At 42.2% G+C, this 27,710-nt stretch overlaps 1 protein-coding gene across 1 annotated transcript; it reads left to right on the top strand.

The window, feature by feature from the left end:
* The first annotated feature begins 13,993 nt into the window (after positions 1-13,993).
* kptn (kaptin (actin binding protein)) lies at positions 13,994-27,710 on the top strand. Its single transcript, XM_085363345.1, has 12 exons — positions 13,994-14,467; positions 19,908-19,990; positions 20,067-20,151; positions 20,227-20,281; positions 21,678-21,756; positions 22,677-22,750; positions 24,433-24,539; positions 25,623-25,706; positions 25,797-25,860; positions 25,953-26,088; positions 26,758-26,931; positions 27,320-27,710. Exons 1-12 carry the CDS (start codon positions 14,266-14,268, stop codon positions 27,482-27,484), a joined length of 1,308 nt encoding a protein of 435 aa, XP_085219471.1. The 5' UTR covers positions 13,994-14,265; the 3' UTR covers positions 27,485-27,710.

The raw sequence follows: 27,710 nt of genomic DNA, 5'->3' as shown, positions 1-27,710 counted from the left end.
CGACTGTCAGCTAAGCTGGGCAGCACACCGCAGAGCAGCGAGCATCCGGACCGCCTCTCTGTCCAACTTCACACAGTCAAAGTCACACAGGTGAAGTGGCCTTCGGATGCCTTTGCGCCTTGGTGAGGTCGCTCTACTGAGTTTCTTTACCGGCGCAGACTGCTAATTAGAGGGAGCAAGTGTCTCCAACAAACCCCTCCCCCACACACACACGCACGCACAGAGGCAGGCACGCGCAATACTTTGCCTGAACAATTTATTCTAACCTGAATACATACAAAGAAAGTCCTCCAAGTATAAATAATATAGATATCTCCCCCAAACTTCTAATCTACCATATTAAATATATAATTTTCAGTCTGATTGTATATTTTAAACATACAGTCCACAATCCTAACCTGTGTAGTTTATCAAAATAAAAAATAATTTCTAGAATAAAAACTATGATGCCTACAAGAAGTTAGTTCCCACAGATCATGCTCAGTCATTTTCCCTCCCTGATCAGTGAACCTGGGGCACATCTGCAACACTTCATGGATTCACAGATTATATCTATCTGCAAAGCAGCTGTATTAACACACACACACACACACACACACACGCACACGCACACACACAAACACCCAGATGCACAAAAGCGATAAAGCTCATTTGATTTATCATAATATGCTTTATCTCAAAAGTAAGTATCTTATCTCCAGATAAAGAGAGGAAAGACAGAGCAATCCGTTCAGTGGCGGTGCGGGATGGAACAACAGCAGCACTGCAGGGGTGTGAATTGGATGGGTCAGCAGGTAAACTTAACCAAAAAAGGTAAGAGAAGAAGATGCACTGGAAGGAGAGGAGAGAGCGCACAACAGAGAACTCAGAGCTGCTGCACCTGAAGGAGGCACCTTGGGTTTACATGGGAATGGATTAAAAACACACAGTTGGGGTCGCGTTAGTCCCAAACTGTTCTTGTGGAGCAGGTTGTTGCCAGTGATGAAAGAATCATCCTCAGGAGTGAGTGTATCATACTGTACATGTGTGACTGACAGGCACCTTTACAGGCTTATAGGGTTCTGGCCTCGACGAGCTTTGTTGTTGTTTTATTAGATTGTTAAATCATGACTTATTAAAGAGTAATGTTTTACTTTTAGCTATGTAATCGTTCTGTTTTATTTTCTTTTAGGGCGTTGGTGTTGTTGAATAGTGATGTTCTTTTTATTAAACACTGCTAATCTTTTCGGACTGATTTATGTTTGTTTAAAATAGAAGTGGTGTTCAAACACTGCCCGCTTGATGATTGCAATGTGCTCTCTGTTCATCAGTGGGACAGCTCTTCCTACGGCTGCAACAACAAATAGGGAAATAGGGAAGAGGACTGAGCTGGTTTAATCCCTACCCTTCCCCCCAAGACAGGACTTACAGAGACATTTTCAGAGTGAATCAAGTGAGCCAACGTCTATATATGAAACTGAACATTTTCTGATTTGTGTGCTGAACGAGGCCTTAAAGCTCAGAAAGATGGTAAAGAAGACAGAGACCAGGTATCCAGGTGGATGGAAGGCGGGGAGAAAAGACCCACATACAGATGGATGGGTGGATGGAGGGGAAGTGAGAGGAAAAGCAGGTGAAGGGGCAGGGGGTGGGGGAGGCTCCGGTCCTCGTCCCAACTGACACACTGCTGCAGTTAATCCAGATTAGAGTGTCTAAAACAGGTCGGCTAAATCTGCAGGCCAGCCAGCAATACAGAGACTGCTGTCAGGACCAATCACTCACCCTGCACACACACACACACACACACACACACACACACACACACACACACACACACACACACACACACACACACACACACACACATTTTAGTAATCTCCTCTGTGCAAACCAGGTGCCACCAGCAGCTCCACACAGAACGCCATTAAACAGCCCACCAGCCCCCGCCCCCAACTACCAGCCAAGTTGGGACTCACACCCGTTGGAGCACTGTACTGTCAGAGACATTTGTCTCACCCAGTTCTTTCGTGGTTGCACATTAATTTAATTCTGTTTAATTTTAATTATATATTGCAACTATGAAAGTAAATATCTAAAGATAAGATGAGACCTTGCAGCAAGAAAAAAATATTACACATAAAAACCCAATGATAGAGATTTTAATCCTGATAATAGGGGATTACACTTATCTAAGAGTTGGAAGTTAGAAATCATCATCCTGACATGGGATGTGTTTTAAACTCAACAAGAACAGGTGACTCAAAAATGCAGAATGACGAGATTAAGGTCAATTTCCCCTGATTTTATTAATAAGAGATGTGTCCCTATAGGATGTGGTGACACGACGCAACAGACAGTCAGAGATGGTAGTTTACAAAGATGGGGTTTTTAGGCAAGGCTACTTGTGCCCAAGAGGAAGGGGAGGCACAAGTGAGTACTGGGAATGACTACAAGTGAGTGAATTTGAATGTCCTACCATGAATATAGTTTAACTGATTTGTGCCATCTGGCTTCAGTATAACTCATCTGCATACCAGGGGAAATGTCTTCTGTGTGTTCTAGTTATAAAACGTTCTACTAACTGCCTAAGAGAAACATGTACAGTAAGAAAGATGTTGGTCCCAGCACAGAACCCTGTGGAACTCCATGACTCACTGCTAAGACTAATTAATTAAAATTTGAATTTAAATAAATAAATAAATACTAAAGGTAAAGGTGTGAGCTTTAATCTTTTTAATTTATATTAAAAACACTATCCCTTATCTCATCATATCATATCTTAACTGTGTTAATAATTGAACAAAAAAATCCTTCTGTCATTATTAGATGTTGTCACCTATATTATAATTTCTTGGCACTATCCCATAGATGTTGAAGAAAATGGATTTATGTTCTTTACAGGGAGAATTTGGCTCTTGACTTCCAGCTGTTTTCCTCTTTTGTCTGTTAGTCTTTTTCATATCAACTTTGATTTTTTTTTTTTTTTACTTGAGCCACAGTGTTTGCTGTTTTTTATTTTTTCTATTTATTTTTAATCACTCTGACTTTGGAAAGCTGTGCCTCTTATTGCGTCTTCTGACGACCTCAGAACCTATTATTTAATTTTCTGCAGTCACACTTTGTTGCCTTAAACGTTCAGGCCTGTCTCTTACAACATGGTTACCTGAATGTAAACATGCTAGCATATAGGGGGATATTAGATTATATGGAAACTGCAGAAAGACTGTTGGTTCCAAATGATTCTGATTTATTGATATATGCTATTTTGGGGTTTAAAACAATGATGAGATGCTTTGGTATAACCTAAAATAGTCCAACAGACCATTCATGTGCAAAAAGTGTCCAGTTTAGCTGAATCAAATCAGTACTGTAAATTCCAAAAGATGGTACAATGGGCTGTGAGGTCAGGTCCTTGATCAATAACATGCAAATTGTCATAACCACTGATCAACAACCACTGATCAAGGTAAACTGATCATTGATTAATGGCCATGAGTCCCATTCACAGAGAGTTGGGGAATGGCTGCAATCACAGCATTGTCAGATGGTGATAGATGTACCCTTAGGCCCCCTCCTCGATTCAGAGATGGTCTTTCCCTTTTCACGTAAATGGCCTCCTTGACTCAAACCAGCGTTCCTCCCTGTCCAGGATGTTACATCCTCATCATTGAAAGAGTGTCATGTGGCCTGTAGGTGTACATAAACTGCGGAGTCCTGGCCTGACGAGGTAGCTCTTTTGTGTTGTGCCATCCGCTTCACCAGAGATTGTTTGGTTTCCCCGATGTATAAATCCTGGCAATCCTCCTGGCACTTAACAGCGTACACTATGTTACTATGTTTGTGTCGGGGGACCCGATCCTTGGGGTGGAGCCCCAAGTGTAAGTGTCACAGAAATGGCTTATGTATAAAGAAGTTTAATAGATGGTTCCAGCAGTTAAAATGTTCTTGCTTGTACGTTTCTGTGGCCAATATTGTAAGGGTGTGTTTATCTTGTCAGAAAGAACAAGTTTTGTTACACCGCTATTATCGCGAGGTTTGGGCGTGATAGTATAGGCTGTGAGCCCACGTTTAATAATCACGCTAAGGAGTCCAGCGAGCTATCTGCAAAGGCCTGGTTAGTCTACCAGCGGTACAAGGTATTTGTCATTTGCCATAACTGTATTGTGATATTGTAAAAATTTGTAATGTATGGTGTTCTAATTATTTTATGTTTTAATTTAGAATGCACAAGACTGTAAAGCTATTCTTCTAGGACCTCCGAAGTGGCAGGCGGCCACGAGGTAATTTTCGTTGTTAAAGCACAAGTGTTAATTTTGATAGACTGAAGCGCTTAAAGTCTTTGTGTTTTATGTTTGTAGTTTTCACGGCGTTCAATAAATGCAGCGAAGCGCCCGTCTTGAAGAAGCCGTGCCTGTGTTGTCATTTCGGAGTTACACCAAGGATTTGGGGTTTAAAAGCCACGGAGATGCGGTGTTTAGAAAAAAATGTGTCTCAACTGTTCCAATATTCCTGACACGTACAGGTTCACTACTAGTTTTCGCAGCGGTTGTCCTTCTCCCCTGGATCGGCTGGAGCTTTCTTTAGGCACCTTCCCAGCTTTGACAAATGTCCAGCTGGGATAACCACATTTACTCAGGGCCTTCTTGATGTGATGTTCTTCTGGTGTTCGCTCTGTGTTGTAGCGTCCTGATGACACCCAGTTTATGCTCCAGTGGATGATGAGAGTCAAACCTTAAATACTGATCCGTATGCGTAGGTTTACGGTACACATCAATTTTTAAATGTCCCCAATTTCTGCTTCTATGGAAGCCAACCTGCCACTTTTCATATCCTCCCTGGTGAATTTGAGGTGTTGGTCCACTGAGCTGAGCTGGTTTCAGTCATGCAAATGTCCTGTTTATATGATTGGGGAAACCTGCAGTTAGCTGAGACTGAAGAAGTCGAAACGTTTCTCCCACTGAAAACACTACGGCCAGATGAACACAATCAGCCTTTTGGGATTTACTTACCTGGATGATTGAGCACGTATCAAGACAAAGCAATACTGTAAAGAATTATTTTAGTTCGTTTTATTATTTCTGTCTAGTATTAAAATTTATTTGAAAATCTGAATCATGTAAGTGTGACAAATATGCAAGAAAACAAAGAAAGAAATCAGAAAGGGTTTTTTTCACAACGCAGTATATGCAGGATTGAAACATTGACTTCATTTGCTGATTTGCTATCTGTGTATAGATTATATTCAAAGTAGAAAGAATCAAGCTTGAGTCAGTAGTTATCTACACAAGCTGTTTTATTTTATTTGTACACAGTCACAGTTTGTCCAATTTGGCAACACTATCAAAGTTAAGTGTGTTTAACTCACAAAACACAGCTGACATGCAGTCCCATGCTTCTGCAGAAAATTGTGTTGTATGTCATCCTGTCAAGCTTTAGTTTGCATCCACATTTCTATAGATTAATATATTTACTGAAGACTCTGAAGGAATTTATGTAGATGTTATCAGTTTATTTTTGGTGTTTTTGAGGCCTCTGACTATCAACACTGACATCTAATCTGTTCAACTCTGAGATGAGGTTATGATTCAAGTCAGATTTGTAGAAATTCACTTATAGGACTGAAATGATAAAAAACAGACAAAGAGAAATCTAGCATATTCATATATCAGTGAGAGCGCTGTCCTTACATACAGTTACAACAGCTTAAATTTTAGTCGCTGTCTCTTTCTCCTTTTCTACACCTAAACTGAGGAATACTCACCCTCTGAAACAAGAAACTGCAGTGCAAGGTCATTTAACCAGCTAAAATTTCCAATGAAATAATGAACAAATACTTCAAATGGAGTAAAATGTCATGTTTCGGCTGTGTACAGGCAGGAGAAGGACCCAAACGCAAAACTCACGACAACGAAATTAAACTCAAAAAGCTGCTTTATTGCAGAATGGCATGGGGAAAACTAAACTGGGACATGGCTAACTGACACACAGGGAAACACAGCCATGAGGGAGACTACAACACTGACAAAGAGAAACACCGGGCTCAAATACACAGAGGGATAACGAGGGAACAAGACACAGAAGGAGAGCACAGCTGGGAGTAATCAGGCTGGACGAGACAAGGGAAGCAAAACTAGAAACACTGACATGAGACACGGACCTTCAAAGTAAAACAGGAAACACACTGACTGAACTCTAGACATGTAAACTTAACAGCAACTGGGGAGACAGAACATAGGAACCTGAAACATGGTACAAAAACGTCACAGTAGACACAACATGGAACACAGGGAAGCCATATTACAAAGCCAAAGAACTAAACCTATGATAACCATAACTGAGACCTAGGGAAACAAGAAACAGTACAACAAAGGACTCAAAACATAATCCATAATATAAAAACACGAGATCTCTTCAAAATAAAATTGGAAACATAATGAGAAGCAGACATGACAACCAGAACTTGACAACGTAAGACACAGACATGAAACACACGAAGGGCAAGGGAGACTTAACATGGGTTGGAAACACAAGGGGGAACTAATAAGCAAATGAACATAGGAGACCTAATGAGCTTAAACATACTATAAACATCAAAATGAACTAAAACTCAAAACACTGGGTCATAAGACCCAGGATCGTGACATAAAATCCCAGCCTGAAGAATCGAGCACAGTGAAGTCACTGGACAAAGCTGTGGTAGGAACAAAACTCAAAAATACACCTCGGACAAAAGGTTTCTGACTGTACATCATGTTACTGGACTAATTAGTTATTATCATATGTGTTATGTTTCATATTATTCACTGCACACTTGGTTTAAGGTAAGACAGGTAACATGATAACCAGGTGTTGGCATAATGATAAGATTGGCAATATAATTAGTAATCTTAATGATGCGATCACTAAATATCAAACTCTATTCTAAAAGATTTTCTTTTGCAGTCTCAGCCCATTCATCATTTAGTAAAGTTTCCATCCCACTAATATACATTTTGTTTCCTCAAATCCCACCAAAGACCTTTTAAGGGGATTGACATCTAGAGACTGAAACAACCCATCAAACTGTTCCTGGATTGGATTGATTTGCTCCTTGGGTTGACCCGGGCGTATGTTTGGGATTATAGCCTCCACAGAAAAGTCGGTTATTACCAAGCTACTGTTTACACACTGAGAGCATCCCATTCTTCTTCAAAGAGCTCCGGCATGTCACAGTATCCGCTGCAAGGGTCAAATCTAGGCGCTCTAACAGTAAAACACAGTGACAACAGGATAAATTGTGTCTGACTGCTGGAATTGTCTAAAACAGACTCCCAGAACTTCACTGGTCATTCTGGGATGTTCAAGTTGATGTTTGTGTGATTTTTTCCCCTTTATAATGTGTTCCAACAAGACTTTTTGAACATTAATTCATTGTTTATTTGTTGTCTTGGTCTGTACTGATGCTTTTGTTCCTGCCTCCAGCAGGTGCATCTGCAGCTGTTTGGAACATAGACAGTTTTTTGATATTTTGCTTACCTGATGTTTTCTGACGTTTTCATTCTCCTTGGAGAAACTGTACTCTTTGGCTGTTTAAACAAATATATATATAAAGATTGTGAATTGTCAGAAAACCTTGAATGTGTATATACTGGATACACATATTCTATATCATACTGTAGTATATAATTATATACAGTGGGGCAAAAAAGTATTTAGTCAGCCACCGATTGTGCAAGTTCCCCCACTTAAAATGATGACAGAGGTCAGTAATTTGCACCAGAGGTACACTTCAACTGTGAGAGACAGAATGTGAAAAAAAATCCATGAATCCACATGGTAGGATTTGTAAAGAATTTATTCGTAAATTAGGGTGGAAAATAAGTATTTGGTCACCTCAAACAAGGAAAATCTCTGGCTCTCACAGACCTGTAACGACTTCTGTAAGAAGCTTTTCTGTCCCCCACTCTTTACCTGTATGAATGGCACCTGTTTGAACTCATCATCTGTATAAAAGACACCTGTCCACAGCCTCAAACAGTCAGACTCCAAACTCCGCCATGGCCAAGACCAAAGAGCTTTCGAAGGACACCAGGAAAAGTATTGTAGACCTGCACCAGACTGGGAAGAGTGAATCTACAATAGGCAAGCAGCTTGGTGTGAAAAAATCAACTGTGGGAGCAATCATCAGAAAATGGAAGACATACAAGACCACTGATAATCTCCCTCGATCTGGGGCTCCACGCAAGATCTCATCCCGTGGGGTCAAAATGATCATGAGAACGGTGAGCAAAGATCCCAGAACCACACGGGGGGACCTGGTGAATGACCTGCAGAGAGCTGGGACCAAAGTAACAAAGGTCACCATCAGTAACACACTACAACGGCAGGGAATCAAATCCCGCAGTGCCAGACGTGTTCCGCTGCTGAAGCCAGTGCATGTCCAGGCCCGTCTGAAGTGTGCCAGAGAGCACATGGATGATACAGCAGAGGATTGGGAGAATGTCATGTGGTCAGATGAAACCAAAGTAGAACTTTTTGGTATAAACTCAACTCGTCGTGTTTGGAGGAAGAAGAATACTGAGTTGCATCCCAAGAACACCATACCTACTGTGAAGCATGGGGGTGGAAACATCATGCTATGGGGCTGTTTTTCTGCCAAGGGGACAGGACGACTGATCCGTGTTAAGGACAGAATGAATGGGGCCATGTATCGTGAGATTTTGAGCCAAAACCTCCTTCCATCAGTGAGAACTTTGAAGATGAAACGAGGCTGGGTCTTCCAACATGACAATGATCCAAAACACACCGCCCGGGCAACAAAGGAGATGGCTCCGTAAGAAGCATTTGAAAGTCCTGGAGTGGCCTAGCCAGTCTCCAGACCTCAACCCCATAGAAAATCTGTGGCGGGAGTTGAAAGTCCGTGTTGCTCGGCGACAGCCCCAAAACATCACTGCTCTCGAGAAGATCTGCATGGAGGAATGGGCCAAAATACCAGCTACTGTGTGTGCAAACCTGGTAAAGACCTATAGTAAACGTTTGACCTCTGTTATTGCCAACAAAGGTTATGTTACAAAGTATTGAGTTGTATTTTTGTTATTGACCAAATACTTATTTTCCACCCTGATTTATGAATAAATTCTTTACAAATCCTACCATGTGGATTCATGGATTTTTTTTTTTTCACATTCTGTCTCTCACAGTTGAAGTGTACCTCTGGTGCAAATTACTGACCTCTGTCATCTTTTTAGGTGGGGGAACTTGCACAATCGGTGGCTGACTAAATACTTTTTTGCCCCACTGTAATAAGCTCAAGTTATTCATGTCCAGTTGTTTACAAATCCACACCTACTATCCATCGCCTGCTCTGATCACTCTGTTTACATGACTTTGGTCATTTAGTTTAAGCTCACTCAGTACATTGCTGTGCTAATATGGCACAAAGCAATTTAACATTCATTGTACATTTTCAGTTTTTTAATTTAAAATTTCCATTTTTTTATTTAAAGTGACTTGTTGTTTTTAATGTTTTGCACAGTCAAGGAGCAGATTTCACTGTGTGTTGTATGACTATGCATGTGACAAGTAAAGAATCTTGGAATCCCACATAATGTTGGTGGGTCAAAGTAACATCTGTAACGCTAATCTTATCTGATTTTTACTGCACTAAAACTTCTTAAATTATGTTTAAAAAGATCAAAGTAAACAAAATGAAAACACGATACTGTCCCCTTAAAAGTACATACAGTACTGCCCATAGAGTGAGCTGCCTTGGAGAGGTTTGTGCTCTCAGAGTGCTTCTTGTTCCTTCATGTTTTTATTGTTAATCTCTTCTGGTTTTTGCTTTGTCTGTATATCTAACACAAATGGTTTGTTAATTTATATTTATATTGGCGATCGATGCTTATTAATAGTTTGTCCAGGTACTGTGCATGAAAGTCACTATTATAACCAAATCCAATAAGTGATAAATCACACAGTGATGGTAAACCTGATTAACACGTTTTACATTCCATATAAAACTACAGCCATAAGAAACATCCTAAGCAAGGTACACGTCTCCCTCTGTGTGTGTGTGTGTGTGTGTGTGTGTGTGTGTGTGTGTGTGTGTGTGTTTAATGACTCAGGAGTTGCACTGTGAGGTGAGGTGTGTCACAGTGAAGGATGAGTGATTACAGTGGACAGTAATCCTGCAGGTGGATTAGCAGGTGGCATTAGGAGAAGTGGGGTGTAGCACATTGCCACCTCTGAACCATCACAACATAGAGCAGCAGCATGAGGGACCTCACCTCCATCTGCTTCACCTCAACACAACATGCACAGGACACTGTAGCACACACTGTCCAAGGATCTGACAACAAAGACAAAGGTCACTGAGGATTCTTTTTTCTGGGTTTCTCCATTTAGATTGAAATCAAACTGAGCAACCAAACTTAGAACTGAAACAAAACCAATATAAGTCAGTAAGGCATTCATCTATAGATGCAGTGATTCTACTCTCCCATATGACACTTTAACAGTGTATTGATGTCAGTTACCCACAGATATACTTCTGTTGTGAACTATTACTTTCCAAGCATTTCTAAGTCCTACAGTAAGTGCTTGTGATCCATATTAGAAAGTTTAAAGTTGTCCACAGCTTGGAAACGACACATTTCTCTGCATGTTGTACTCTGTATGATTGTGTATGTAACCAATAAAGCTTGTTTCTTCTTCTTCCTTGTCTTCTTCTTAAAGATTGTTCATCGTTGTAATGATATGAAGACTTTCAAAGGAATTTTAGATGTTACAACAAAGCGTCCTCAGGTAACCCTTTGTATTTGTTCTAGCCAGTGAGGTAAAGTTGGTGAGCGCAACAAAGCATTTCATAAAATGTTGAATTTGCAGTGTAATACCTTTTCTGAACTTTCCGTTTCTCCTCAAATAATGATTTAAGGAGAAACAAATAAATAAAAATAATACTGAAACTCATGAAAGGGATCATTGCTAAGCACCAAACAACAAAATGAACAAATTCACTGTGAAAAAAGCTAATGCCAAACTGAACTGAAATCTAAACTTAAAAACAAAATAAAGATTCAAACTAATTAAATATGAAGCTTTAATAAAGTGGGTTTGTGCAAAGCAGTTTGTTATTGATGCTGCTGCACAGACGCAGCTTATAACCTCTGGATAGTCTGCTTTCTTATGGATAAGGTGAAAAATCGCCCGAGAAGTCAGTGCCTTAAAACAGACGGTCTGATGTTTTGGTTGGTCTAATCGAATATTTCAAGAAATAATTGAAGAAATAGTTTTCAGTTGAATCAGTGACTTCTCATCCTTCAGTCGCTCAAACAAATGTGATTACAGATCAGGCAAGAACAAACTAATCTGCGCTTCATCTTCATCTAAGCTAATTGATTAAAAGTAATAATTAATAAATGAATTATTGATTAATAATTCTCATGTGTGTCTACTATATACACAGCCTTCTTCTTCCACTCAATTCTCAGTGAAATGCTTTGACCTACCTGGGTTGGTTTCTTAAAATTTCTACATTAGAAAAGCACAATGCTGGTTGGAGGACTTTATATGGTTTGAACAAATAACAATTTTGCTTTAAATAACATAAACTCAGGAGACTTTGACCTGCCGTTTAGTCTTCTCTACATTCTTCAGGAGTAAATCAGATTGGGAGGAGGACGATAGATAGATACCCCATTGTTCTTGTTTTTTTAAATAAATACATTTTTATTTATATAGCACCTTTCAAGACAGAATCACAAAGTGCTGCACATAAGATTACAAGTCATAAAAAGATTTAAAAAGAGAAAATAAAACAGGCAAAAAATTAACCAAAAGCAGTTTTAAAAAGGTGAGTTTTGAGTTGTTTTTTAAAAACAGCTACTGAGTCCACAGTTCTTAATGTTTGGGGGAGAGAGTTCCACAGTCTAGGGGCCACAGTGGCAAAAGCTCTGTCACCCTCAGTCCTCCTCTTAGTATTTTTTATAGCAAGTAAGCCCTGATCAGATGACCTCAAAGACCTGCTAGGGACATCGGGCTGTAGCAGATCAAAGATGTAGGCAGTCCGTGCACAGCTCTGTAGGTCAAGACCAGGATCTTAAAATCGACTCTAAATTTAACAGGAAGCCAGTGTAACTGAGATAATAACGGTGTCACATGTGAGTACTTGGAGGATTTTGTCAAAAGTCGAGCTGCAGCATTTTGCACAACCTGCAGACGATCCAGAGAACCTTTGCTTAGACACATAAACAGCGAATTACAATAATCCAAGCGTGACGAAATAAATCTCGAGTTCAGAGCGAGATAGAACCGGGCTTAGCCTAGCCACATTTCTCAAATGATAAAAACAACGCCGAACCAGAGATTTCACATGCCCATCCAATGTGAGACTCGAGTCAAAGGTGACACCTAAATTCCTGATAGAGAATTTAACATAAAGTGAGAGAGGACCAAGAGCTTTCACTATCTGCGATAGAAACCTATCAGGGGCGCATACGAGGACTTCGGTTTTCCCCTCGTTGAGTTGGAGGAAATTTGCAGCCATCCAACGTTTGATCAAATCTAAGCAATCATTCAGACGCTGAAGCTTAGATAAATCCTCGGGCATAAAAGAAACGTTAAATCATTGTGCTAACCTTTACTGAACACATAACCTGATCTGCAGCAGGTTCCGAGTTAGGATTTAAAGTCTGCTGGAAGTCCCCTTTTCACTTATTCTGTTATTTACAGCATGTTTTAGGTGCATTATTGAGTCTCTGATGGGGAATACGAGTTATATGCACGAATTGTATAGCTTTCTAATGTCTAACTTGACTGGGTGAAGTGCGGAAATGTGCATGCATAAAATATCGGCATGATTCTAATCTGCTGTTGAGTATATTTTAGACTGCTTGAACAGCAGCTCACAGCGCACAGGTCACACTAAAAATACATGTTCTGTCCATCAATCAAATCATTTTCACTTTGATCTGCAGGTAAACTAAGGCGGTTCCCTCATCTCATTTATTATGCTGTGAGACAATATCCTTAAATGTTTAGAGCTCTAATGTTCACCCTCCGCCGTAGAAATGATCAGAAAGCCTGTTTTAGCAGAGCAAGTTGTTCCATCGTTGTGTGACCCTTGGGACAGACCCAAGCCGCACGCCTGGATAACACACAGACAACCATTCACGCCTAGAGCCAATTCAGAATCACAAGTTAACCTAAACCCACGCGTGTTTTTGGACTGTAGGAGGAAGCAGAACCCACTGCCTGGACTTGAGCAGAGGTCAGTGCTAATCACCGCACTACGCGTCTCTGGAATTTCTTCATCTGCATGAGTGGGTTAGCTCTGACCTCTGGTGGTTGAGTATCAATGTATTCATGCAACTAATTGTTTTGTTGCAGCAAACATTAATTAAACACACATGCATATAATAATACTGAATCAGGAATTGTCAAAGGTGTACGTGGAAAAAGACATTTTTAGAACTGAAATAAATGCAACCAGAAAATTAAAATCCCAGACAAAAAAACTTCAGCACATGCTTTCTTGTTTAAAAAGGAGGGATTTAGTGCCACTAGATGGCAGCACGATACAAGCGATGCACTGAATCTGTCACCCGTTTACTACACGAAGAAAAAAAGCCACGCGCTGCCTTTCATGGCGTAGTAAAGTGGAGGAATTAAACCAAACTGGGAGAAGGCTTATATTAAATTACAACCAATTTAAGCGTTTTTGTACCTCAAAAAGAATGGCTGATTTTACTCTGTAAAGGATGTGTGACATTTTAAATGCACGTAAAATGTCAGCTGGCAGCTGTGTTTTGACCACAGAATGAAGAAATTTCACGGGAACAACGACAAATCTACCTTAAAATTACTTTCTAAAATATAGCAATATTTTCAATTATTCCGATAGCGGTTTTGTCCACAGTGGCCCGGGTTTTCTCTCCCCTGAGTCCCTTATAGATATTAAATCCCATATTTCCAATGAAAGTGAACGCAGCTCGGGTCAAACCCGGATATTTTTCTTCATGCGTACTGTCTATGGCTATTCAAGTTGTTTATTATATCTTAGAGACACTCGTTAGAGGATATGTGATATCAGAATAAAATAATATTAACTGAGTTATTTTAGCGTCGATATGCAATTTGTGGAGAGTGTTAGCTGAATTTCAAAATGAACGAGCGGGAACATTTTTAATCCAACTCATTGTTGTGGAGTTTGAGGGCTCTGCAGCCACTACACAAGCATGAACGGGGAAAAGTCTAAATGTTTAATACAAATCTTAATATAAACCTGTGATTGTGCTTGTATCCTGCAAGATGCTCCGAGAATCGTATCCCTTCGTGGAGGACAGTTTCAGCCGCTTCCCGTCGCAGAGCAACATTTATGGGCTGTGTCAGGCCGGGGAGCAGGAGCTGTTAGCGGCCACTCTCAAGGGGAAGGTGGTGTGTTTCAGATACCAAGAGCTGCAGCAGAAGATCCGACCGGTGGCCAAGGAGGTTCAGTTCACTTACATCCCAGGTACGCAGGGGAAAGACGGGTCAAGTGCTCAAGTTTCAGTACTGAAGAAATTATGTTTATTTCTACTATTTCTTACACATTAAACATTAGACCTAGACCTCCTTTCCTGTTTCCTGGATCTTCTATCAAATAAAAAAAAAATAAAAATAAAAATAAAAATCTTAAAAGCAATTATAGAAGACAGCATCCGTCAAAGTAGATTTTTGGATCAGGACAAGCTTCTCCTGTCGTCTATAAACTCCTTACATTTGTGTGACTCTTTGAAGAGACCTGACTGTATATTAACATCTCTGTGTTAACAGTCTTTTTCTTATGGACTGACCCCTGGGTTTGGAAAATAGACTGTACATAACAGATAGGACGTAACTGCTGTCACCCATTGGTTCTGAACTGTAAGACACAATCCAGGCAATACTGTGCAGTAAACAGCAGACCTGTTCAAAGTACAGAAGTCTGCTGCAGTTAAGTCAGGGCTCCAGCATGTGATGAGATGGTCCTTGTGGAGTAAGAGTGAATGGAAGTAAGTGGCTAAAAAGTAATTTGCATGACAAAAAAGCCACATAGAAACAGACAGGTTCAATGATTGGGGCCCCTGGTTTTTGAGGTCTGACAGACTTTATCCCCTCCCCCCCTTAACAACCAATAGACGACTTAAAATGAAGCTATAGGGGCCCCAGTGAGTGGGGACTGGAAAGAACTCTTGTTTTACTCCTTTGTTGTGCAAGTACTCAGATATGTGCACATAGATGTTGCTACAGAGCTTGTCCTTAAGGTAAGGAAGCTACACAACACAATAGAAAGACTGTGTTTCAATGTAAACTGCATGCACTGAATATTTTACTCACGTAAAATTACAGAAGTTTAACACTTCAAGCAACAACTAAACAATTGTACAGATTGTATATTTCAGAATGACCTATAGGAATGCACAAATATGGTCTGATATTAGTCTTTTTGACTCATGTCATGTTTATTACTCATGTCATGACTCATGTCATGTTTATTATTTCAGCTCACCCGTGGTTTTCTGTTGAGATTAGATGTCACAGATAGTAGGATGAAGACTTGAAACAGTTATTGTAATGAAGATTTTTTGTTTCCTTCGCCCAATCAGTGCATCCCTTCTATATTATTATAAAATGATAAGATTGTTGATTTATGCTGAAGACTGGAATTTATTGTGTCACAGAAGCCAAAACTTTAAAACCAGCCTTCAACAAAACAGATTAAATAAAGGAGAATATACATATTCTCCTGCTGTATGCGGTTTGAGACAACATACAGCAGCGGTCCCCAACCCCTGGGCCACGCACCAGTACAAGTCCGGTCCGGTCCGTGGTCGTTTGGTACCAGGCTGCGAGAGTTGAGGCCCGGGTGTAAAATTGATGGTTTTCAGGGTTTTTATCGGTTTTTATCATTATTTTTTTAACGTTATTATCGTAAACTTGGTTTCCCTGGGTCTTTTCCAGTGTGTTATTAATAAATCTTTTCTTTTGGTTTTATTTTGTTGTATTTTTCCGCGACACCTTAAATGCCATCCATCCATCCATCCATCCATCCATCTTCATCCGCTTTGTCCGGGGCCGGGTCGCGGGGGCAGCAGCCTAAGCAAAGAGGCCCAGACCTCCCTCTCCCCAGCCACCTCCTCCAGCTTATCCGGGGGAATACCAAGGCGTTCCCAGGCCAGCCGAGAGATATAATCTCTCCAGCGTGTCCTGGGTCTGCCCCGGGACCTCCTCCCGGTGGGACATGCCTGGAACACCTCACCCAGGAGGCGCCCAGGGGGCATCCTTGTCAGATGCCCGAACCACCTCAGCTGGCTCCTTTCGATGTGGAGCAACAGCTGCTCTACTCTGAGCCCCTCCCGGATGGCCGAACTTCTCACCCTATCTCTAAGGGAGAGGCCAGCCACCCTTCGGAGGAAGCTCATTTCTGCCGCTTGTATCCGCGATCTCGTTCTTTCGGTCACTACCCACAGCTCGTGGCCATAGGTGAGGGTAGGGACGTAGATCGACCGGTAAATTGAGAGCTTCGCTTTTACACTCAGCTCCCTCTTCACCATGACGGACCGGTGCAGCGTCCGCATTACTGCAGCTGCAGCCCCAATCCGTCTGTCGATCTCCGGCTCCCTTCTCCCATCACTCGCGAACAAGACCCCGAGATACTTGAACTCCTCCACTTGGGGCAGGAACTCATCCCCGACCCGGAGTGGGCACTCCACCCTTTTCCGGCTGAGAACCATGGCCTCAGATTTGGAGGTGCTGATCCTCATTCCCGCTGCTTCACACTCGGCTGCGAACCGCTCCAGTGCGAGCTGGAGGCCCTCACCCGATGAAGCCAACAGAACCACATCATCTGCAAAAATCAGAGATGAGATTCTGAGGCCACCAAAGCGAAAGCCCTCCGCCACTTGGCTGCGCCTAGAAATCCTGTCCATAAAAATTATGAACAGAACCGGAGACAAAGGACAGCCCTGGCGGAGCCCATCACCCACCGGGAACGAGTCCGACTTATTGCCGGCAATGCGAACCAAGCTCTTGCAACGGTTGTATAGGGATCGAATGGCCCGTAGCAATGGGCCAGACACCCCATATTCCCGCAACACCTCCCACAGGACACCCCGAGGGACACGGTCGAATGCCTTCTCCAAGTCCACAAAACACATGTAGACTGGTTGGGCAAACTCCCATGCACCCTCAAGTATCCTGGAAAGGATAAAGAGCTGGTCCAGTGTTCCGCGACCAGGACGAAAACCGCATTGTTCCTCCTGTATCCGAGGTTCGACTAACGGACGAACTCTCCTTTCCAGCACCCTGGCATAGACTTTCCCAGGGAGGCTGAGGAGTGTGATCCCCCTGTAGTTGGAACACACCCTCCGGTCCCCTTTCTTGAAGATGGGGACCACCACCCCGGTCTGCCAGTCCACAGGTACTGCCCCTGATCTCCACGCAACATTCCCCTCATCCCCAGACTCTGCTTCCTCCTCGGAAGACGTGTCAGTGGGATTAAGGAGGTCCTCGAAGTATTCCTTCCACCGCCTGACAATTTTCTCAGTCGACGTCAGCAGCGCTCCGCCAGCACTATACACAGTGCAGGTAGAGCACCGCTTTCCCCTCCTGAGACGACGGTTTGCCAGAATCTCTTCGAGGCAGTCCGAAAGTCTTTTTCCATGGCCTCTCCGAACTCCTCCCACACCCGAGTTTTTGCTTCAGCCACTGCCCGAGCCGCATTCTGCTTGGCCTGTCGATACCTGTCGGCTGCCTCCGGAGTCCCACAGGCTAACCAAGCCCGATAGGACTCCTTCTTCAGCCTGGTGGCTCCCTTCACCTCTGGTGTCCACCATTTGGTTCGGGGATTACCACCACGGCAGGCACCAACCACCTTGCGGCCGCAGCTCAATGCAGCAGCTTCGGCAATGGAGACGCTGAACATGGTCCATTCGGACTCAATGTCCCCAGTCTCCCTCGGAATGCTGTTGAAGCTCTGCCGGAGGTGTGCGTTGAAGATCTCGCGGACTGGGGCCTCTGCTAGACGTTCCCAGCACACCCTCACTACGCGTTTAGGTGCACCAGGTCTGTCCAGCGTCTTACCCCGCCACCTGATCCAACTCACCACCAGGTGGTGATCAGTTGACAGCTCAGCCCCTCTCTTTACCCGAGTGTCCAGAACATATGGTCGCAGGTCTGCTGATACGATTACAAAATCGATCATCGACCTACGGCCTAGAGCATCCTGGTGCCACGTGCACTTATGGACACTCTTATGTTCGAACAGGGTGTTCGTTATGGCCAAACTGTGATTAGCACAGAAGTCGAATAACAGAGCACCGCTCGGGTTCAGATCAGGGAGGCCGTTCCTACCAATCACGCCCCTCCAGGTCTCGCTGTCGTTACCCACGTGAGCATTGAAGTCTCCCAGCAGGACAACAGAGTCTCCAGGTGGAGCACCCTCCAGCACCCCCCCCAGGGACTCTAAGAAGGCTGGGTACTCTGAACTGCCACTCGGCGCATAAGCGCAGATGACTGTCAGGACCCGTTCCCCGACCCTAAGGCGCAGGGAACAAACCCTCTCGTCCACCGGGAAAAACCCCAACGTACCGGCAGCAAGCCGAGGGGATATTAGGATACCCACCCCAGCCCGCCGCCTCTCACCAGGGGCAACTCCAGACTGAGACAGAGTCCAGCCCCTCTCCAGGAGACTGGTTCCAGAGCCCAAGCCATGTGTAGAGGTGAGCCCGACTATATCTAGCCGGTACCTCTCAACCTCACGCACTAACTCAGGCTCCTTCCCCACCAGAGAGGTGACCCTTATGAAAAGGACATCGAGGGAACAGTTTACCCTGCCCGGGATAGGGTTACCGGGGCCCCGCCCTGGAGCCAGGCCCGGGGAGGGTGCCCGAGGGCGAGCGTCTGGTGGCCGGGCCTTAGTCCATGGGGCCCGGCCGGGCACAGCCCGAAGAGGAGACATGGGCCCATCCTCCCGCAGGCCCACCACCCGCAGGAGGCGCCATAGGGGTCGGGTGCATTGTGTGCCGGGTGGCGGCCAGGAGCGGAGGCCCTGGCGGACTGACCCCCGGCTGCCAAGACTGGCAATAGGGACCTTAAATGCCGGTCCGTGAAAATATTGTCGGACATAAACCGGTCTGTGATGCAAAAAAGGCTGGGGACCGCTGGGATACAGTATGAATAAATACAATGTAACAGCACTAAAAAGATACAAATGACAGAAAATCAAACAAAACAGAAAAAAGCAAACTAAAAACAATAATCAGTGGCCATAGTGATCAAACTTAAATACAGTGGTACAGGGAGCTTAATAAGTGAATCGGGTAATAAATGAAGGCATTGTGATATGATCAATGAAATACTTTCACAACAGAAGAGAAAGTGTTGCTGCGTTTGATATAAATGGTGTGAAGGGTGGTGAAGAACTATTCAGAACTGATACATGAATGTGTTCTTTATTTTAATGGTGATGTTGAATATTTACTGCTTTAATATACGTTTTATATTTCTTCTTCTAGTCTGTAGAGTTTGCGTAGGGCATACATTTTTGTTTTCGTTTTAAATGACATCACAGTGTATCTGCTGAATATATTTTGTATTCTAAAAAAAGTTTTCAAATAAACATAAAGGGTCTGAGCAATATACTGTAGATGATATTGGTGGAGGTTAACAATATAGATCTCACTTCATGAAGGAGAGCATCTCTCTCTCATTAGCGCAGAGCAACAAAACAGATTTTCTGCCTTATAATGAAACATTTTCTCTGAATATTTATCCTGTTATTTCAGAAAAAACAAACAAGATAAATCATTCTGTAAGTCTGAAATGAATGATGAAGCTGTCGGTGTACGGTCGTATGTTAATTCTGTTATGATGCACGTTGTTGTTTGTAGTCGCTCAGTGCTGAAAAGGTTTGACTCTGTTTTCTTATCTAGTTGATGCAGAGATCGTATCAATCGATGCTTTCATCAAGTCTCCACCCAAGAGAGGTCTGGTGGTGGGCATCACCTTCATTAAGGTATTGTAACTTTAAAATCAGAGTATGAACTGTGCCATGGTAGAAGCATACTGATTCATGGCTGATCTCCTCGCAGGACTCTGGGGACAAAGCCACTCCATTCCTAAATATCTACTGTGACTATGAACCTGGCTCAGAGTTCAACCTGGACTCTATTGCACGTGAGCGATGCATTGTCTGCGTATGTGTTGTGCTCTCGCTGACATGTCCTGATCATGTCGTGTTTCTCTGAACAGAGAGCTGCCTGAATCTGGAGCTGCAGTTCACGCCCTTCCAGCTTTACCACACAGAGTAAGTTTGCTGCTGTACAAAGATAGTTCTTGCTGACTATAGTCACCATGGTAACTAACCTTGCAGATTTTGCCACATAGTTTTAACCAAGAATTAAAAGAGAAAACCGAGCTCTTCCTGATCTCCTACTGCAGGTTATGACGATCTCCTTTGGGCTGTAGCGTCAATCAGAAATTACTAAGAAACAAACAGGCACAATACAGGTGGTGGCTGTAAGGGCTTCACACTGAAGCTGGATATGCAAAATGTGATTTTTGGCAGTTTAACGTGAAAGATGTAAGATGAAAGATGTAAAAGATATTCGTGACGTCTTTGCTCATGCTGTTTTTGCTTACATAGTGAAAGAGTTCAGAGTTCTAATGGCCAAAACTCTGACAGTGTCTGAGTGTACGCGCTGCTGCAGCGTACTCCTACTAATCAAGCAGCATGAAATGACACGCTGATCAATATGATGCTGGCACCTGTGTTTGGGATTCCAGCAAGGAAGAAAATCCACTTCAGTTGAGGGAGCAGAAGCTTGTTTGTGTGCTTCCCCTGCTGTTATCATAGAAACAGACAGCAGAGGAATAACACACATACATCCTGGCTCACATTCAGGAGGTGAGCTGATGTCCTGCCCAAGTCTATTAGATTCATGTTGGACAGTTTAGCTTAAAAATAGCTCAGAAAATTGCTAAAAAATCACACATTTTGTAGACATTTTAAAACAAGAATACATGGAAAACAATTAAAAGTAAATAAAAAATACATGCACAATAATCATTCTGCAGAACTGTGGACCGTTTATATGATTATCAATCATTACAAAATACAGAAACACAACTCCAGGCTGGTAGCATTACAACTTTAGCTACTTGACAACTGAGATTTCAGTGCTGTTAAATATTTAATGTTTTTCTCAAGTACTGATAAATCTATTGTTACCACATTTTATATCCTATTGCTGTGCTGAATCATCGTGTTTCTGCAGGCTGACTCAGTTTCTCAGCTGGAGTCCATCATTTTTCATGAGCTGGTACAGGAATATTCATGAATGGGCTTTAGTGTCTTTATGGCTGTGCTCAGTCACTGAGCAGTTTAAGTACAGACTGTGTGTGTGTGTGTCTGGATAGTAAATGTAATGTTTTTCTCAGGTAGAGCAGGTCGTCTACCAGTCAGGGTGTCGGTAGCTTGACTCCTGGCTCCTTCTGTCTGTGTTAAAGTACCAGTACAAATAAAATGCTTAGGTATAGATAGAAGCTGTATGAATGTGTGATTGGGTGAGTGAGACTCGAAGTAGAAAGCATTTAGTGCTCAAATTAAGTAGAAATATATCGAAGTAGCAGTATAATGTATATAAGTACCAGTCCATTTACCATTTATCATGTGAGTGAGCTTGTCTCCCTCTGTCTGTCAGAGTGCAGTGTGCTGAAGGAGGGAGTGAGACAGTGTTTCTGCTAAGCGGTCATGACCAGAGGATCCACCTTTACAAGGAGGTCAGAGACAATACCAGATCAGTGCATTCTAATGACAACTTAAAATATTTGTCTCCTTCTCATCTGTGTATCAATGTATTCTCTAGTAAGTCCCTTTATCCATTATGTGGAGTCACGGTAGCAGCAGACTAAGTAGGGGATTGCAGACATTAGAGTTGGGAATCACCTCTCATGTCTAACCATCAGAAAGTAAACGGTTGGATGGCTTCTCTTTGTGTTCCCAGTGGAAGCTGTGGGGAAAAAATCTTCAAACATCTTTCTTTAAAAATATTGTTGAACATAAAGTAAAATCTGGCTTCAGCCTTTCAGAAGAGCCAAAAATAAAAATGTCTTCCACAGTGAGAGCCTGTTTACTGTGAAACCCACTCTATGTGTTGTCTAAGCTCCACTGCAGCTCAGCAGGGACACCATCCCTGGAAATTCCAGAGGGAGTGTTGGACCAAACAGCCATTGGATTTGTCTCAGTCATACTTCTGAAGCCTCATACTAGCAGAAAACAAGAACTGTGCTTTGTTCTTCCTCGTCACCTCCACTGGAAGCACATAATAAAGGGATTTTGTTATGGCTAGCATGAACAGGAGGAAAGATCACAGCAAGTAAACCCTGCTTTAGTGTTCACTTAGGAACCTGAATATAATCAGACAGGAAAAATCATTAAAAAAATTCTTTTTAAAAGAATTTTATGAAAAAAAGTCAGAATTCTGATTTTTGTTCCAAAACTGTGAAAAAAAAAAAATCCTAATCGTCTTCCAAAATTTAAAATGAAACCATATAGATGCATGCAACAGAACTAATACTACAGGAAGCATTGGAGATAAAATATGATTGTAATCTGTTGTAACTTTGTATATCTGAAGATGTTTACTTTGATCATGCAAACATCAGCGTTGCATTCAGCCTGACTCTCTTGTGTCTAACAGAACGCCTCCTTGCATCAGTTTGAAGAGCAGCCAGTGGAGAGACTCTTCCCCGAGCTGCAGCAGCTTCCCAGCAAGTGAGTCCCTTCAGCTCTCATCTCTCTGGATGTGGCCGCTGGGCTGATTGGGTTTGATGAGGGATGAGCATTATGTGTTTCTCTGTTAATCAGATTCATGATTTCCCACATTATCCAGCTTACTGTTCTGATCACTGTTTGTACAGTTTGTTTGTACTCAGTTAGCAGGTCTATTACTATACACAAGAACGATAATGTCATTATAGTGTCATTTACTGAAGTTTGAGTAACGAAGGAAGCATGGAAATGTGGAAAGAATGTTTTAAGATACGAAGTTACGAAGAGGATGGTGCATATAATAACAGTCAGCAACACTGAGAGTTGAACAATGAGACCGAGACAAGTCCCACATGTTTCAGATCTATCATCCATTCTTTTTCCACTTATCCGATTAAGGGTCACGACGAGGCTTGAGGCAGCTCCCATAGGGCAAGATGCGGCTACACGCTAGACTGGTTGCCAACCTGCAGCAGGGCTAACACAGAGAGACAGACAAGCATTCACACCCTCAGTGTGGGGAAAGTCTTCAGTTTTTGGTCTTGTTCTTTGCTCAGTGCCTTTAAAAAATGTTGGATTTGTTGTGTAATACCTGCCTACACCTCCCATACAATAATGATTTAACGAGAAACAAATAAATACAGATAATACTAAAACTCATAAAGTGATCATTGTTATACACCAGGCAACAAAATGAAATGAATAGATTTACTGTGAAAAAGAGCTCTAAAAGAAAAAGCAGCACATCATGTCAGGACCTAAAGAAACTCAGCAAGAGATGAAAAACAAAGTCACTGATATCTGTCAGTCTGGGAAGTGTAAAAAAGAAATTTCCAAAGATGTGGGACTTCAGCAAATCACAGTGAGAGCCATTATTAACAAATAGAAAAAACCTGCAATAGCAGGAACCTTCCTACCCAGCCAGCCTACCCAAATTACTCCGAGAGTGCCAGACGCTTTCCTTTCTTTCTCCGACAGGTCAGGTAGGCTTGAATAGTTTTTTTTCTTCATAAAATAAATTAAATTCATAATTTAAAAACTGAGTTTTGCATTTCCTCGGGTTATCTTTGAATATAAAAATTCCTTTGATGATTTGAAACATTTAAGTATGATAGATTTACGCAAAGCTAAGTAATCAGGAAGAGGCCAAATAATTATTCCCAGTACTGTAGCTCTTTGGGAATCACCTCGTTGGCACAAAAATATAATTTTATGCCCATCAAACTGTCAGGCACATCTCTGGAAATTTTCCAAAGATTAAACTAATGAACTGGGAGCAATTTGTATTTTTTGTGATGGGCCGCTAGTAACGAACTGTCTAATGATACAAGTTAAAATTAGTTTTTTACTAAGTTGTCTATTATGTGTAGAAAGCAAAGATTCGTCCCTTGAGTTAGGTGCCTTTTTTAATCAAGCTGTTGTTTATTTAGCATCATAATAATAACGGCTTAACAAACAAAAAGCATTTCTCTGAAAAAAGGGAAAAAGTAGCCAGTGTCCAAAGAAAAAGTTTGAATGACTTCCAGAAAGCCTGAACAAGTGTGTCTACTTTAACAATGACAAGAACGTTTGGCTTCTTGGAAGCAAACTATGATAGTTGGGTAAATACTTTCATTGTTATCGATACGAGAAAAAAACACACGTATCATCTGTAAACACGTTTTTGTTTCCTTCTCTCTGTGCAGTGTGTTATGGATGGATATACAGAGCATAGCTGGAGGCCGGCGGCTCTCGGTGTTTGGCTGTCAGAATGGCTGTGTTGGGCTAGCTGTGGTCAGCCAGACTGAGCTAGGTGAGGCGAGTGGAACGTACTTGAACGTTCCTCTTAGAGTCGCTCCATCACACGACTGTCTCATGATTCCTTAACCACCACTGACTTAGTCAAACTGAACTCCCGGCTTCTCTGCAGGAATGCTGAACATACAGTGCATCCGAAAAGTATTCACAACTTCACTTGTTACACATTTTGTTACATTACAGCCTTATTCCAAAAATAAATGAAATTCATTTTTCACCTCAAAATTGTGCACACAATGCTCCATAATCACAAGGTGAAAAACCAAAAATATGACATGGATGTACATGTAAGTATTCACAGCCTTTGTTCAGTACTTTGTTGAAGCACCTTTGGCAGCAATTGCAGTCTCAAGTCTTTTTCAGTATGAAGCTACAAGCTAGCACACCTATTTTTGAGAAGTTTCTCCCATTCTTCTTACAGAATCGCTCAAGCTCCAACAGGTTGGAGTGTCGGTTCACTTTCAAATCTCTCCATTCTCTTTCAATCGGATTAAAGTCTGGGCTCTGGCTGGGCCACTCACCCAAAGCTACTCCTTTGTTATGTAGGCTGTGTTTAGGGTTGTTGTCCTGCTGGAAGATGAATCTACTCCCACCCTGAGGTCCAGACCACTCTGGCTATCATCAGGAATGGCTCTGTATATTGATACATTCATCTTTCCCTCAACTGGTCTCCCAGTTCCTGCTGCATAGCGTGATGCAGCCACCACCATGCTTCACTGTAGCGATGGTATTGGCAAGGTGGTGAGAGGTGTCTGGTTTTCCCCAGACATGACACTTGGCATCAAGACCAGAGTGAGAGTTCTTGACTATAAATCTTTAAAATGTTAAATGAGATTCTTTCCCACACGTAGCATAACATAGGTTACATTCCACCATACAATGCTCTCTACAATAAAAAGTTGTCTAGTTCGATTAAAGATTTGTTGAAGTATGTTAAAAGAAGCCAAAGCCTAATTACGTCCATGCAATATTAAGTTTATAGGTGTGTCTATCCATCATTTTGGCTTTATCATTGATGTCCCCAAGTGTGTTTCTGTATTTGTGTTTTCAGTATTGTGTCTGTGTGTGTTTATGTCAGAGGTTTTGCAGAGCTGGCGGGTCCAGTTTGACAGTCCAATCTCTACCGTGCTGCTGTTCCCTCTGAGCTTCCACACAGAGGCCGGTACGATACTCCTCTGTTACATCTGATCTCTGCTTCACTTTGTGAATCTGCAGCGCACCTCAAGATTGTCCGTTTCTTCTTCTTTTCCAGGTGTGGAAATGGAAAGCTATAACCTACTAGTGGCCAGTACCATAGAGATGGCAGTTGTGTACAGGTCAGAGACAAATGAATGGTTTTGTGCAGTTTTGCTTTCTCTCTGAAGACGAAGAAATTGTAGGTATTTTTGTTGCATGTCTTTTATTGCAGAGATGTCCAGAAGGACGGTTTGTCCCAGGCCACATGCCTCTTGGAAAGTGACCAGTGGGACGCAGTAGTTTGTGCTCTGGTCATCGATCTGGATTTTGATGGGCAGAAGGAGGTGCTGTTGGGCACATATGGACAGGTAAGACCTTTACTAATGGATAGGCTGTATTTTATTTATTTATTTTACTTTTTTAATAAAAGTCAATGTATTTATCCATCTCTTAATACTTAAACCCTTGGCCTGAAGCCCTTAGCTCCATGATTGATGGTTGCCATTGAACACAAATCTTTTTCACTGCTTGCCACTTAAGATAAAGGCCCAGTCATTTCATGGAAATGCTACTTATTGTAGGTCTTAACTGGGAAAAAAGGAGTGCATTTATTACTACTTGTAGCTGTAGAAAAATAATTTCTACTCTGGTGATTAGTTTCACCAGCAGGATGCTGTGGATGTGTGGGATTGACTCAAAACAAACTGCACTGTTTGTTCACAGCAAAGAAGGAAGATATGAGCCGGTGCATTGTTGTGACTTCTTGATCTGTTTTTAATAGTTTTTGAATATAAATGGACCTCGCTGGCTCAGAGGAATAAATGAAACATAGGCACCGTATCGTTAGCAGGATACACTAACAGCTTTCTGTCTTCATGGGATTTTCTGATTGTAAGAATATAGAAGATCTGCTCATGAATAAAGTGGCAAAGTAGGTACGGAGGAAGTGAGTATGATTGAAAGGGAAAGATTATAGGTTTTGTTTTTTGATTTAAAATGATAGATTTATATATAAATCCTCTTTTTCTATAATGCAGGAATTGCTGTGTTATAAATTCCAGCCCATGGGAAGTGGACAAAATGGACAGTTTCAGCTGCAGTGGAGACGGAGCTTCAAAAGTCCTTTGCTGTCCCTCATATACTTGGATTTAACTGCAGATGGTTTGAGAGAGCTGGCTGTTCTCACACTGAAGGGACTGCACATCTTACAGGTTTGTAGCTGAAACCTGTGTGACAGTCATGGTACTGTGTAGCGTCCTCATGGTCACTGCCTGCTGAACTCAAGCTAAGAAGAAGTATTTGAGCTGACATCGAGTTGCCAGCTGCAAAACTTTAAACGGAAAATGATTTCATGTGGTTTTTAGCCCACGTTTATGACTTCATTAATGATTTTAGTTGGATTTCGCCTTCAGAATGAGCTTTTGTGATTCAAGTGCTATTCTTCATCACTGAGCAGCTGGAATGAGAAAGCATCCATATTAAGCTCCAAAGAAAAAGAATCACCATGATCTGCTTGTGGAAAAATAAATATCTTAATCCACACGTTAGCGTTGTCACCCCTGCAGACACTCATTATTTCACTCCCCTTTGTCTTTGCAGCACAGTCTCTCCAGCACCGCTGATTTGGTCCTTGAGCGGCTCACACAGAGGGAGTCAGCGCTAATGGCCAGCTCGGAGGTGGAGTCAGCGAGAGCACAACACACTGAAGACAATGAGGCTCCAGCTCAGAAACTGGAGTGTATAATGCAGACACCCTCAGATTAACAAATGTATTGCATTTTTCTCCCCACGTGTAAATCCTGGTGGTTCAGAATGAAATCTCTTAAAGGTGCAACGTGAAGATTTTTCTCAGGGGTTCATCTTCCTGGAGGCTGATGAGAGACACTGGTTTCAGAAGTCATATGTAACTGCTCAGGTCTGCTTCATGGTATAGTTGTAAAAAAGGCTGAATTGTGACATGATGACAGTGTACAGTTATTTGCGGGTAATA

This window comes from Diplotaxodon limnothrissa, linkage group LG10 (assembly GCF_057381915.1).
Source record: "Diplotaxodon limnothrissa isolate DT_005_m linkage group LG10, D_limnothrissa_male_GT1.1, whole genome shotgun sequence".
NCBI classification, from domain to species: domain Eukaryota; kingdom Metazoa; phylum Chordata; class Actinopteri; order Cichliformes; family Cichlidae; genus Diplotaxodon; species Diplotaxodon limnothrissa.
The sequence above is the reverse complement of the archived record's forward strand: the minus strand, read 5'-3'. Positions and strand labels throughout refer to the sequence as shown.

Excerpts from the sequence above, each read along its gene's own strand:
- kptn (XM_085363345.1), top strand. The coding sequence starts at position 14,266 with ATGCTCCGAGAATCGTATCCCTTCGTGGAGGACAGTTTCAGCCGCTTC. Across the intron at positions 19,991-20,066 it reads TGGGCATCACCTTCATTAAG|GACTCTGGGGACAAAGCCAC; the intron begins GTATTGTAACTT and ends ATCTCCTCGCAG. Across the intron at positions 20,152-20,226 it reads CAACCTGGACTCTATTGCAC|AGAGCTGCCTGAATCTGGAG; the intron begins GTGAGCGATGCA and ends TTCTCTGAACAG.